At 42.8% G+C, this 13,759-nt stretch overlaps 1 protein-coding gene across 1 annotated transcript in view; it reads left to right on the top strand.

Moving 5' to 3' along the window:
• Positions 1 to 4,380: 4,380 nt before the first annotated feature.
• Positions 4,381 to 13,759, top strand: part of haus5 (HAUS augmin-like complex, subunit 5) — a 49,085-nt gene continuing 39,706 nt past the window's right edge. Inside the window, exons 1-6 of the mRNA XM_060932495.1 lie at positions 4,381 to 4,762; positions 4,846 to 4,908; positions 5,013 to 5,045; positions 12,121 to 12,145; positions 12,256 to 12,388; positions 12,615 to 12,774. Coding sequence (XP_060788478.1) covers positions 4,671 to 4,762; positions 4,846 to 4,908; positions 5,013 to 5,045; positions 12,121 to 12,145; positions 12,256 to 12,388; positions 12,615 to 12,774 — 506 coding nt within the window. The 5' untranslated portion in view covers positions 4,381 to 4,670. The remainder of the gene's footprint in view (positions 4,763 to 4,845; positions 4,909 to 5,012; positions 5,046 to 12,120; positions 12,146 to 12,255; positions 12,389 to 12,614; positions 12,775 to 13,759) is intronic.

The raw sequence follows: 13,759 nt of genomic DNA, 5'->3' as shown, positions 1-13,759 counted from the left end.
AAAATCCAAACTTTAAATAATCGTGCTCATACTTCCTTCTTTTTTTTGCTTGGCCCAGACTCTGTCTCCTCACTCACTGTAGCTTTAGGTACTAAAAATCAATCCATTTTGTCTCTGGCAAAGGCTAGCTGAAGTTTACTAAATGTCCGCAATAGTAACTTATTCTGGTTTATTTTTCCTCACGTTGCGCCCCCCCTGAAGAACTCTGGCGCCCCCTAGGGGAGGCGCGCCCCACACTTTGAAAAGCCCTGCAGTAGAACATTCAGATACATCAACAGTACGGATAAATGGAGGGTATTTGAAAGAAAGGCCCGATAGATAAAGACGCATACCAGGGTAAGTAATAAAACACTTGGTCATGCTATTAGATGAAAATAATCAACGTCAGAGCGGCGGTACTGTTACCACCCTGAAGTTGCTGTGATGTCCTAGCACATCCATTTGGCATGTCATACTCTTTATCCATTTATAGTTAGATTTCAAATGTTCACAGAATAAGTGAGTTCCTGTTATCACTTGCGTTATAGCAGCTATTACTCAAACATACCATACACCGAGAGGCTCGGGTTGAAATTACGGATTCTCTACAGTGACTGGCATGGTGATAGTTTCTTCTCACCATGCCAGTCACTGAAAAGAATCCATGATTGTTTGATTATCAGAGCCTCTCAGCCCATGGTATATTTGATTTATATCCCTCGTTAAAAATTCCAAACTGTCACAGCCATGTGGGTTTGTTTGTTTTTTATATAAACATCGGAGTGACACTTGACCTGCGCATGTGCAATGAAGAAGTTGTCTTTTATTCAGAGATGGACAAAGTACCCAAGTTCATTACTTAAGTCAAAGTCCAGACCCCGCTGGTCAAATGTTCCTCCGATACAAGTGAAAGTTCTCCAGTCAAATTTTTACTTAAAGTACTGAAGTACTTGCTTTTAAAAAATACTTCAGTATTAAAAGTACGTTGTCTGTCAACGCATCATTGTATTATTGCCACAACGCTTACAAAACCTAACGCCGTTACCAAAGACAGAAATGTGAATTCACAAAATGAACGCATGCTGTGCATCATGGTGGTTTAACGTTAAGCTAGCTAGTCAGTGAAGCTCCACCTGACATGCTGACAAACTCTTTTCTAACTCGAAATTATATTGGGTAGCTAACGCTACTAGAAAAGAACAATTTCTACATTCCATTTATTTGGCAAGATTATGCTAAAACATATTGCTGAAAGGACTTCAGAGAAATTAACGTTATTCATGTTAGCGTAACTCCGTTTTTACATGCTAACTAACAGCGTCCAGGTTAACTAGCTATGTGTAAACGTTAGCCGTGGACAAGGCTACAGCAACTTGGCGGGCAAATCCATAGAAAGTAATTTGACTAATCAGACTGTATAGCTATTGTAACGTTATCGCTAGCTCTAAAAGCACAGACAATGTCGCTGCAAGCTTTCTCTTGGAATAAAACGTTTATATACTTCAATAAGCTTCCGCAGGTTGAAAGGTGAGTTTTTGTAGGCCGTGATGTGGTTCGTTTTCGGCAAACAAAGCAAACATTTTAAATGACTCTTTAATCCTTTCAGAAAACTGAAACGTGGATTCTAGGTAAAGCCATGAATGCGTGCGTTCTCCAGAAGAACCGCCTCCTTCCATTCTGTCATCAACTGATCGTGTTAAATAACGCTGCTGAGAAATCATTGATCTTGATTTTATCCAGTCTATGGACGTGACGTGACCCTAGTGATTACTGATCGGCTCTCAGTGTCACCTGCGAAAAAAGCAATCACGTTTAAGAAAAGAAAAAAACATCCACTTTCAAAGCTGCTTCATAGTAACGAGTAACGAGGACCTTGATAGAAATGTAGTGGAGTGAAAAGTACGATATTTGCCTTTCAAATGTAGTGAAGTTAGTCATAAGTTTCCAAAAAAAAAATACTCAAGTAAAGTACAGATACTCAAAAAGTGTACTTCGTTACTGTCCACCTCTGCTTTTATTTTTCACATGTCCACAAGCACAGTGAAATTCCTCCTCTGTATTTAACCCATCTGAAGCAGTGAAAACATACACACATGCATACCCAGAGCAGTAGGCAGCTGTGCTACAACACCTGGGGAGCAGTTGGGGGTTCGGTGCCTTGCTCAAGGCACTTCAGCCATGATACAGAGGAAGGGGAAAGTGCTGTTCATTCACTCAACTCGCCTCACATTTTTCCTGCCAATCCCAGGAATCGAACCGGTGACCGTTTGGGTCCAAGGAAGCTTCTCAAACCTTCAGGCCATGTGACTCGAGTCAGCCGTATAGCTTGAAATTGTGACATCAGTTCATGGTATATCAAGGATATACCATGACCTACTCACACCATATCCATTTTTTTACGTCATGAAATACATTGCTTAATCAGTGGTAGAACTATTTTATGTCATGTGAGCCATCCTTGGCCAATCCCTTCATAGGAATTGTTTTGATGAGGGATATAAGAACATTTATTCCTTGATCAGCCTCTCCAATCTTTTTCTCTCTTTTTTGAAGAAGTTAATAAGACAAAAAAAAGCTTGTACCATAAACTACAAAGCACAAGATCCTGGAGATTTTACTGTGTCCAAGCGCTGACACTGGAGACTCCTTCCTTCCATAAATGTTAAATAAATGTCTCCTTACAGAAAGCTTCATATCACAAATATACGTATTTATTGCAAGTTTTAGATTATTTCTAGCATCCACCATACAAGGCAAGGCAAGTTTATTTATATAGCACATTTCATACACAATGGCAGTTCAATGTGCTTTACAGAAGTAAAAACAAAAACAGTAAACAATAGAGAAATAAAATTACATAAAATAATTTTATTTTTATTCTAAAACAATTAAAATAATTAAAATAATTAAAAGAAAATAATAAGAATTAAACAATGGTAGAAATAAAATAATAAAATGCCAAAAAGAAACCAGCAGAATAAAATAGAATAAAGTTAAAGTAAATTTAAAACATGCAGAGAAAGTAAAGATTACAAAAAATGTAAAAATATTATTAATTATTTAACAGAAAGCATCTGAAAACAGCTTGGTCTTTAACCTAGATTTGAAGCTGCCAAAAGCAGGAGCATTTTTAATGTCCTCTGGCAGTTGGTTCCATAGCTGCACTGCATAGTAGCTAAAAGCTGCTTCACCACACTTTGTTTTAACAACTGGTTTTAATAGTAAATTTTTCTGTTGCGATCTGGTAGATCTGATTGGGTTAGGCCGCTGCAACATATCAGAGAGGCAATTGGGCCCTGTACCATTTAGAGATTTGTATACCAGCAGCAATACTTTAAAGTCAATTCTGTAGCTTACTGGAAGCCAGTGAAGGGACTTTAGAATTGGAGTAATGTGCTCTGTTCTTTTTGTTCGTGTGAGAACCCTCGCCGCTGCATTTTGAACCAGCTGAAGTCGTTTGATGGTCTTTTTTGGCAAGCCTGTGAAAAGGCCATTGCAGTAATCAAATACCTGTAAATGAGCTGTTACTATAGAACAAGTGCATAGTGGTGTAGTGATTAGCACGGGCGCCTCACAGCAAGAAGGTTCTGGGTTCGAACCCAGCAGCCGGCGAGGGCCTTTCTGCGTGGAGTTTGCATGTTCTCCCCGTGTCTGTGTGGGTTTCCTCCGGGTGCTCCGGTTTCCCCCGCAGTTCAAAGACATGCGGTTAGGTTAATATGGGACGGCCTTGAGCGAGGCACCGAACTCCCAACTGCTCTCTGTGTTATAGTACAGCTGCCCACTGCTCTGGGTGTGTGTGTGTGTTCACTGCTTCAGATGGGTTCAATGCAGAGAGGAAATTTCACAAGTGTGTGATGAATAAAGTTGTGCTTTCTTTCTTATAAACATTACAGGGACCAGAGTGAACCTGATAAAAACAACAGGGGAAAAAAGGAGCAATTAAAACAACCACTGCATGTATTTGCACTAAACATATTTCTGATTTCACAATAATTAAACCAGATGGGCGGGTTTAATGGGTAGAAATAAATATTGTCCACTTCCGCTTAGTAGGAATCGTCCAATCAGAATGCCCAGATGAGAAACCTTTTTTTTAAAATAAAAATTAAAAATGTCCAAAATATATTCTTTTACCACACGGGCTCATAAAATGTATTTAGAATTATTTCTTTAACCGGTAAAATGTATTCGAAGTCAATTTTATTAATTTAGTTGTCGCCGTTATATGACGTAAGCGGAAGTAAAATAAACCCGGGAAGCGGTGCGAATAGCAGATTTTTTAGTCGACTTTCAGTGAAAAAACATGTTTTGAGTATGTTATACAATTAGCTCGGTTGCTTTTGCAGCAAATTTGTATAGTCGGAAAAAATAAACATTTGTAGTTTGGTTTAGCTAACTTTTTAAAAGATATATTTCCTACCCGTATACCGACGAATCAGTTGTGATTGGATAGATATGCTTTAGCGGACTTGTTGATAGGCTGACCGCTTTTGAATACGAACTTCTAGCCAGTCAGAGTAATCAGAAGGCGGGGTTTGTCAGAATACGGGTGGACAATAACGGTAACATAGAGCTAGTGTAAGGATTCGTTTGTGTTGGGGAGAAAAATAATAATATTTACAGTTCAGTTAGCATTTATAATTTATTAGGGTTGGGAAAAGTGGTAGCTAGTGAAGGAATTAGCTTATAAAATGGGGAGTTTGGTTCAGGAGGTGAAGCGTTGGGCGACAGAGGAGCTGGATTTGCCTCCTCACCACCTCCCACATGACAACTACATTAAAACGTAAATAACAAGTAAATTATTATCATTCAGGTTGTTATAACTGATCATAGTTAAATAATTATTGCTAATTGTTACTTTTTAAGGTTATGTGTTGGCACTGGAGCCTCAATTTGGAAATATGTCCTGCAACATGTTTACAGTGAGAGGTAATGTGAAAGCTCAACTCTTATGACGTCATCATTATCACTCATAACATTTTACCTTCAATTTTAATATTTGTGTAATTTATGAATTTTTTTTTCCTCCACAGGAAGGTGCGGCTCATGCGAGGGAATCTTCAGTGGTATCCTGCTTGCTCTCAGACTTGTTAGATAGATAGATAGATAGATAGATAGAACTTTATTGATCCCTTTGGGAGGGTTCCCTCAAGGAAATTAAAATTCCAGCAGCATCATTACAGGATAAACAGAGAATAGAAAATAGAAAAAAAAACTTCTAGATAAAGTATATGTATTAACATATAGACCCTTTTCAGTCACGTGACCTTCGTAAACGCGACCGCCATTTTGGACATGTAGTGGACTTCGGCTCGAATCAGTTTGAATGCGAGGAAGGCGACAAACGAAAAACATAAAAGAAAAAGGAGCGAGATGCAGAAAACACCTTCACTATCCAGCGACGTAGGGCATTTACAGGGCGAGCAGAGGGAGAGGTATTTGCAAAAATTGAGATTAGCAGGCTTAGAGAACGACGTTTACCTGCTTCCACCAGGATTGTTCACTGACGTACGGAAGTACACGAAGCCCTCGTCTTTACCTGACTTCGGCCCACATGATCTGTATACCTATGTCGTTAAAAACCCATCGCCATACACATACACGCCAACGTCCGAGGTTCCGGAGCGCGCTCTGGCTTGCTCCAGGAGTGCTCCGGCCGAGGTTCCGGAGCGCGCTCTGGCTTGCTCCGGAGCAAGCCGGCGCGCGCTGCTTAATTTGAGGGCAACCTCGGCCGGAGCACTCCGGAGCAAGCCGGCGCGCGCTGCTTAGTTTGAGGGGAACCTCGGCCGGAGCACTCCGGGAGCAAGCCGGCGCGCACTGCTTAATTTGAGGGCGAGCAAGCCGGAGCGCGCTCCGGAACCTCGGACGTTGGCTCTGGCAGCTATTTACACTGGATCCGGTGTAAATAGCTGCCGGATCATAATTACAGTAAACTAGTAAATACAGTAAAGGAAAAACTTGAGACTGAAAGGTTTTAACAGTCATCCAAATGACTGAACGTAAACATTGCTACAGTAACATACCAGCTACTTGTTGACATTAGCTAGTCAACAATAGCTACTACAGAAGAACAAAGAGGTTACAATGGGTTATTTTAACCTATTTGGTTACACACTCGCCGCCACAGAATGTTAACAGCAATGTAATGCCTTTTCTGGCTAATTTTATTCGTCTTGCCTCCAACAAAGTGGTCACTACACAAGCGCTGGTATGCTGAGGGCTGCCAATCTGTTAATGGCCGCTATCCATCTTCTCCGTCGGGATCCGATAAAATGATAACCCTTGCCTTGTTTGTTGATGGTTACTACATCCAGGTGCACAACAATATAGTGGCATGATGGAAGTCTTGCTGAAAGTAAAAACTTTCTTTGCTGCCGTTCCTCAATGCTGGCTGTGGTAAACTACTGGTAGTACACGTCCAAAATGGCGGCCGCGTTTGTCGTGACGTCACGTGAAAAGGGTCTATACTACTACTTCTTTTGGCTGCTCCCGATTAGGGGTCGCCACAGCGGATCTTTCGTCTCCATTGCTTCCTGTCTTCTGCATCCTTCTCTACCACACCTGCCACTTTCATGTCCTCTCTCACCACATCCATGTATCTCCTCTTTGGCCTTCCTCGTTTTCGTGTGCCTGGCAGCTCCATCCTCAACATTTTCCTTCCAACATGCTCTGCATCTCTTCATAATTGAAAAGTGTACGACATATCCCCTTTAAACCGTTCCAAGCTTGACTCATCAGTAAGAGTCAACTCTTTCATCTCACTAATATTTTTCCTACATCTTGTTTCATACAGTAGCGGTTTTCTCTTGTCGTAGATGAAAATCTCGCATCGCAGAAAGAATTCTTTGGTCTTGAGTTGAGCTCTACAGTCTTGGAGCGCATTTAAGGGGTTCACCAACGTGCCATTGAGACCAAAGATGGCTGACGACAAAGTCTGTGAGCTGCTACGATGATTAACTACAAGATGATAGGAGAAGAGCACAGTATTACTGAAAACTGAGAAAGAGTTATCCTTACAGTGGCATGCAAAAGTTTGGGCACCCTTACTGAAAATGTCTGTTACTGTGAATAGTTAGTGAGCAGAAGATGAACTGATCACCAGAAGGCATAAAGGTAAAGACGACACATTTCTTTTCAGCGTTTTATGCGAGATTTGTGTATTATTTTTGTTTTGTACAATTGGAGAGTGAAAAAAGAAAAGGAATGCCATGCGAAAGTTTGGGCACCCCAATACATTTGAGTTCTCGGGTAACTTTTCCCAAGGTTCCAGACCTTAATTAGCTTATTGAGCTGCGGCTTGTTCAAATTCTTCGTTAGGAAAGGTCAGATGATGCAGATTTCAAAGCTGTGTAAATTCTCTGACTCCTCAAACTTGTCCCTAAAATCAACAGCCATGGGCTCCTCTTAGCAACTCCCTCGCATTCTGAATAATAAAATAATTGATGCTCATAAAGCAGGAGAAGGCTACAAGAACGTAGCAAAGTGTTTTCAGGCAGCTGTTTCCTCAGATCGTAATGTTATTAAGAAATGGCAGTTAACAGAAACAGTGGAGATCAAGGTGAGGTCTGGAAGATGAAGAAAACTTTCTGAAAGAACTGCTTGTTGGATTGCTAGAAAGGCAAATAAAAGCCCCTGTTTGACTGCAAAAGACCTTCAGAAAGATTTAGCAAACCCTGGAGTGGTGGTGCACTGTTCTACTATGCAGCGACACCTGAACAAATACGACCTTCATGGGAGAGTCATCAGAAGAAAACCGTTCCTGCGTCCGAGCCACAAAATTCAGCGTCTGAAGTTTGCAAATGAACATCTAAATAAGCCTGATGCATTTTGGAAACAAGTCCTGTGGACTGATGAAATCAAAATAGAACTTTTTGGCCACAATGTGCAAAGGTATGTTTGGAGAAAAAAGGGGGCCAAATTCCAGGAAAAGAACACCTCTCCAACTCTGAAGCATGGGTGTGGATCGATCATGCTTTGGGGTTGTGTTGCAGCCAGTGGCCCAGGGCACATCTCATTGGTCGAGGGAAGCATGGATTCGAATAAATACCAGCAAACTCTGGAAGCAAACATCACACCATGTGTAAAAAAGTTGAAGTTAAAAAGAGGACGGGTCCTACAATAAGACGATGATCCAAAACACACCTCAAAATCTACAATGGAATACCTCAAGAGGCCCAAGCTGAAGGTTTTGCCCCGGGCCCTCACAGTCCCCTGACCTAAACATCACTGAAAATCTGTGGATGGATCTCAGAAGAGGAGCGCATCCAAGACAGCCCAAGAAACTTGTAGAACTGGAAGCCTTTTGCAAGGACGAATGGCGTGCTCATTGGGGATAGATTAGGGATAAAATTAGCTCCTGTTTTAAGTCTTTCAAATTCTGTAAAGCTGCTTTGCGACAATGTTTATTGTTAAAAGCGCTGTACAAATAAACTTGACTTGACAAATGCGCAAAAATCCCCCAGGTAAGAACTGAAAGATTATCAGCTGGCTACAAAAAGTGTTTACAAGCTGTGATACTTGCCAAAAGTCAAGTCAACTTTATTGTCAAATATGCTATACATGCTCGACATACAGCACAGATGAAATATCAGTCCTCTCTGAGCCACGGTGCAAATGGGCAATGCAATAAATAAAAATAGAATAATTGAAAAAAACAAACAGTATAAACACTCTAGACAGGAACTAGACATCGACTAAACACTCAGACAATATAAACAGTGTAAACACTAGATATGAACTAGACGTAGACTAAACACTCATATACATATATACACACACACACACACACACACACACACACACACACACACACACACATAAATTGGTTCAAATAACCAAACAGTCAAGGGCACTTGAGGGAAAGACCCTTCCCACTCACGTGACCTTCGTAAACGCGACCGCCATTTTGGACATGAAGAAATAACGGTTTATGGCACAGACCCTTTTGGTTCTCGCTCATCTAGCTGCTACAATGACTGCTTAGACTGCAACAATAATACCTAACACACATTTAAGTATCCGTCGTAAAGACGTGAAACTCGTCGAGTGACGAGTGTGTTCATTGATAAGCTAACACAATCTAAAAGTAGACATACCATCACACTGCCCTGGCGCTGTGTACAGTTTACCTTCTATGGTTTGTGCACTCACTATTTGCCATTACTTTCTCCAACCCAGTGTTCGAACTATGCCGATATTTTCGGGGGGTCCTTTTTTTCCCTTGGGGGGGGGGCTTGCGCTTGTCTCAGAGCGCGGATCTCCAAACACATGAGAAGCCTATCTTACGCACATATCACGCGGACTCCACACCTCCACACACGCATCGTGTCTGAAGTCATAACTCATCAGGGGAAATCGTGTCCGCATTGGCATGTTCAAAAAACAACCTCGCGTCAACAATGATATCACACGCAAGAAAAAAAACCAGTCAGGCTACTCAACACATCTGATCCACAGCAGCACCAAAGCATCACTGGAAATCATGTCAACAACCAATCTTCCATTTCAACACGCGTCAACAAACAAATGGCACCACAGACATGAACGAATCGGTCAGGCTACCGATTCCAAACCCACAGCAGACGAATAATTAAATGCTTCTTACCTTAAAGCAGAATCGACCACAAAGGAAGTCTGTTGGCACACTTCCTTTCTACTAGTTTGTGTCCCCAACCTGGCAGCAGCAGTCGTTGTCGTATCGGTTTATTTTATCTTTGATGTAAACACAACACTTCGGATATGCAAATGCTTCCCGTTACACACGATTTCTATGTCAATAAACATCATTTTGCCAATATTTTAGAGACCATCCATCTTCTCCGTCGGTCAGCATCTATCGGGATCCGATAAAATGATAAATCTTGCCTTGTGTGTTGATGGTTACTACATCCAGGTGCACAACAATATAATGGCATGATGGAAGTCTTGCTGAAAGTAAAAACTTTCTTTGATGGCTATATTCCTTTCGATGCTTCGCTGTCATTCCTCGTTGTTGGCTGTGGTAGACTACTGGTAGTTCATGTCCAAAATGGCAGCCGCATTTGTCGTGACGTCACGTGGGAAGGGTCCATAGCAGGTAAACATGAAATCTCATTATCTCATCTCATTATCTGTAGCCGCTTTATCCTGTTCTACAGGGTCGCAGGCAAGCTGGAGCCTATCCCAGCTGACTACGGGCGAAAGGCGGGGTACACCCTGGACAAGTCGCCAGGTCATCACAGGGCTGACACATAGACACAGACAACCATTCACACTCACATTCACACCTACGCTCAATTTAGAGTCACCAGTTAACCTAACCTGCATGTCTTTGGACTGTGGGGGAAACCGGAGCGCCCGGAGGAAACCCACACGGACACGGGGAGAACATGCAAACTCCACACAGAAAGGCCCTCGCCGGCCACGGGGCTCGAACCCAGGACCTTCTTGCTGTGAGGCGACAGCGCTAACCACTACACCACCGTGCCGCCCTAAACATGAAATAAGCAGTATAAACAAACTAGCAGCTGTTAAGGTGAGGTAGTGCGGAATAGTGCAAATGAGCGAGGTAAAGTGAGATGTGTGGTCCCTGAGTTCAGTGTGTTAATGAATGATGAGAGGTGTGTGTGTGTGTGTTGGGGGGAAACTGTGAGGGTGAAATGTCAGATGCTGAAGGGGGGTGTGCGAGCAGAATCTGTGGCAGAGGGGGGAGGAGGGGCAGAACAGGGAGGGAGTTGAGCCTCCTGACCGCCTGGTGAAAGAAACTGTCCTTGAGCCTGCTGGTTTTGGCCCGGAGACTCTGCAGTCTCCTCCCCGACGGCAGCAGGCTGAAGAGGCTGTGAGATGGGTGGGTGGGGTCACCTGCAATCCTGATGGCTTTGCGGGTGAGGTGGGAGTTATAGATATCCATAAGAGAAGGGAGAGAGACACCAATGATCCTCTCAGCTGCTCTCATGATGCGCTGCAGAGTCTTGCAGCAGGACACGGTGCAGGCGCCGTACCACACGGTGATGCAGCTGGTCAGGATGTTCTCGATGGTGCCTCTGTAGAATGTGTGCATGATGGGGGCCGGGGCTCTTGCTTTCCTCAGTTTGCGGAGGAAGTACAGACGCTGTTGGGCTTTTTTGGCCAGTGATGCGGTGTTGCTCCAGGACAGGTCTTCAGAGATGTGCACACCCAGAAACTTGGTGCTGCTCACCCTCTCCACTGCAGCACCGTCGATAGATAGTGGAGCAAAGGGGTGTTACTAGGTACTAACCATGCAGGGTGCCCAAACTTTTGCTTCGGGCCCTTTTCCTTTTTTGTCATTTTGAAAATGTAAAAGATGAATATAAAAAATTGCTTAAAATATAAAGGGAATGAGTCATCTTTAACTTTATGCCTTTTGGACTACGTTCAGACTGCACCCTGAAACGACTCGTATATCTGATTTTTTTGCCCATATGCGACCTGTATCCGATTTGTTATTGACAATCTGAACGACACAGATCCGATTTTTTTCACATGCGACCCAGGCCGCTTGGATATGTGGTCCTGATTCCGATGCATATCCGATATTTTCACATGCGACTGCAGTCTGACCGGACAGGTCGCATTCATGCGATCTACACGTCATCAACAAGAGACAAACGTCACTATTCTGCGTTGGCTAATCCCGCCTCTTTGGAAGAGTGCGCTTTTTTTTTTTTGTTTACGTATTACGTAGATGTGCTTATTACGTGTCAATTTGCGCATGCGGGACACTTTTGGGTCGTTTTCCGTTCATATTGGAGATCGCATACAAGTCTCGTATAATTGGTAATGTGAACGGCCTAACAAAAAAATCGGATTTCACAACAAATCGGATATGGGTCGTTTCAGGTTGCAGTCTGAACGTAGTGTTGGAGATCATTTCATCTTCAACTTGCTTAACTGTTCACAGTAACAGCAATTTTGACCAGGGGTGCCCAAACTTTTGCATACCACTGTATGAGTACCTTGTAGCTGCAGTTATAGTGGTTTAGCAATAAGGACAAGTTTGTGTTGCTTGGTTTTCTTCCTTCTAGCTTCAACCTGATGATGGTCATGAGGTGTGTGTGTGTGTGTGTGTGTTGTGTGTGTGTGTGAGAGAGAGAGACAAGAATATAACTGTTGTCACTTTTCCTTGACGTTTTGATTACCAAGGTACAAAATTCTACAGGATAAAGAGGTAAGGAGTGAGCACTGCTCGGATCTTTTGATTGCAGGAGTTTAGGGTGGAATTAAATGTCTCGTCGTGTGTGTGTGTGTGTGTGTGTGTGTGTGTGTGTACGAGCGCAGCTGAAGCAAGTGGAGGGACAAAATAAAGACGCTCGGCGTGCGGAGCTGCAGAAGGAGATCTCCGAGCTGCAGACTGAACTCCGTCACATAGATCAGAAAATCAGCACCGCTGAGGAGCAGCTCGCTAACGAAGGTCAGGATTTTGTATTAATTATTATTTAATTTTATTTTACATCACTTGCATCATATTCAGTTGATCAGTGAAGAACACCTCTTCAGTGACTGAAATTTTTATTTCTTTATTTGTCTTGGATTTATGCAAATGTCATGCGTTGTATAAGTATTCACCCCCTTGCACATTTTATGCTGTTATCTTACACTACAGTGTGTGTGTCTCTGTGTGTGTGTGTGTGGAGTAGAGCAGAGTGTGTCCAGACACTATGCTCAGTACGAGGAGAGCAGGCTGAAGGAGCTGATGCTGGACTCCTTCAGGCTGCGCTGCGCTGAGGAACGAGACGCTCTCGCGCACAACACGCACACCATCAGCAGCCAGCGGCAGGCTTTAGAGCAGCTCTCCAGGTGAACTGATTCCATCACACATCCGTCATGTCAGTATGGGGCTTGATAGACATGCAGAAAGAGCCGCTGTTTAAACGTGGCATTGAAGATTAAATGTTTCGATACTGAAACCTTCAGCATGAGCTGATCTCGAGACCTGTTTTCTTCGTTAACGTCACAGTTAAACACGCTCACGAAAATTAGTTGTTGCAAATCTGATAATCCTAACGAAAGAGTTAAAGTCTCTTTATACTGTATTTTAAAAAAAATCATTACAAAATTTGATTTCCAGTCTTTACCGATTTGTTCCAGGATATCTGTTATCTGATCTACGATTCCTCTGATATCCGACGCACCGTTTTTTGTTGGTTGGTTTGTTTGCTGATAGAGAGGACTTTCACTGACGTGACAGATTTTTGTTTTTCGCGCAGTGTCCGCCATATTGCCGGGCAAACAAAGAAACAGCCGCGACAGTTAATATTGAAAATGGACATGACTGCAGTCGGTACAATCTCTCTGAAACAAGAAAAAAATATTTTATACCAGCAGATCACGTTACATCCAAAATCTGAAACATGGAGCAATGATGGATCTGTATAATTTACACACAACAGTATGTTTACTACTTATTCTGCACACTGCTCTCGCTCTCTGTGTGTGTCTCTCCATGTCTGTCTGTCTGTGTCTCACTCTTTCTGTCTCTCTTTCTCTCTGTCTCTCTCTTTTTTCTCTCTGTGTCTCTCTGTGTGTGTCTGTCTTTCTCTCTGTGTGTGTATCTCTCTCTCTCTGTGTGTGTCTCTCTCTCTGTCTCTCTCTCTCTGTGCGTGTCTCTCTCTCTCTGTGCGTGTCTCTCTCTCTCTGTGCGTGTCTCTCTCTCTGTGCGTGTCTCTCTCTCTCTGTGCGTGTCTCTCTCTCTCTGTGCGTGTCTCTCTCTCTGTGCGTGCGTGTCTCTCTCTCTCTCTGTGTGTCTCTCTCTCTGTGTCTCTCTCTCTCTGTCTGTGCGTGT

This window comes from Neoarius graeffei, chromosome 10 (genome assembly GCF_027579695.1).
Source record: "Neoarius graeffei isolate fNeoGra1 chromosome 10, fNeoGra1.pri, whole genome shotgun sequence".
Classification (NCBI taxonomy): Eukaryota; Metazoa; Chordata; class Actinopteri; order Siluriformes; family Ariidae; genus Neoarius; species Neoarius graeffei.
This window is presented reverse-complemented; position numbering and strand designations above follow the sequence as displayed.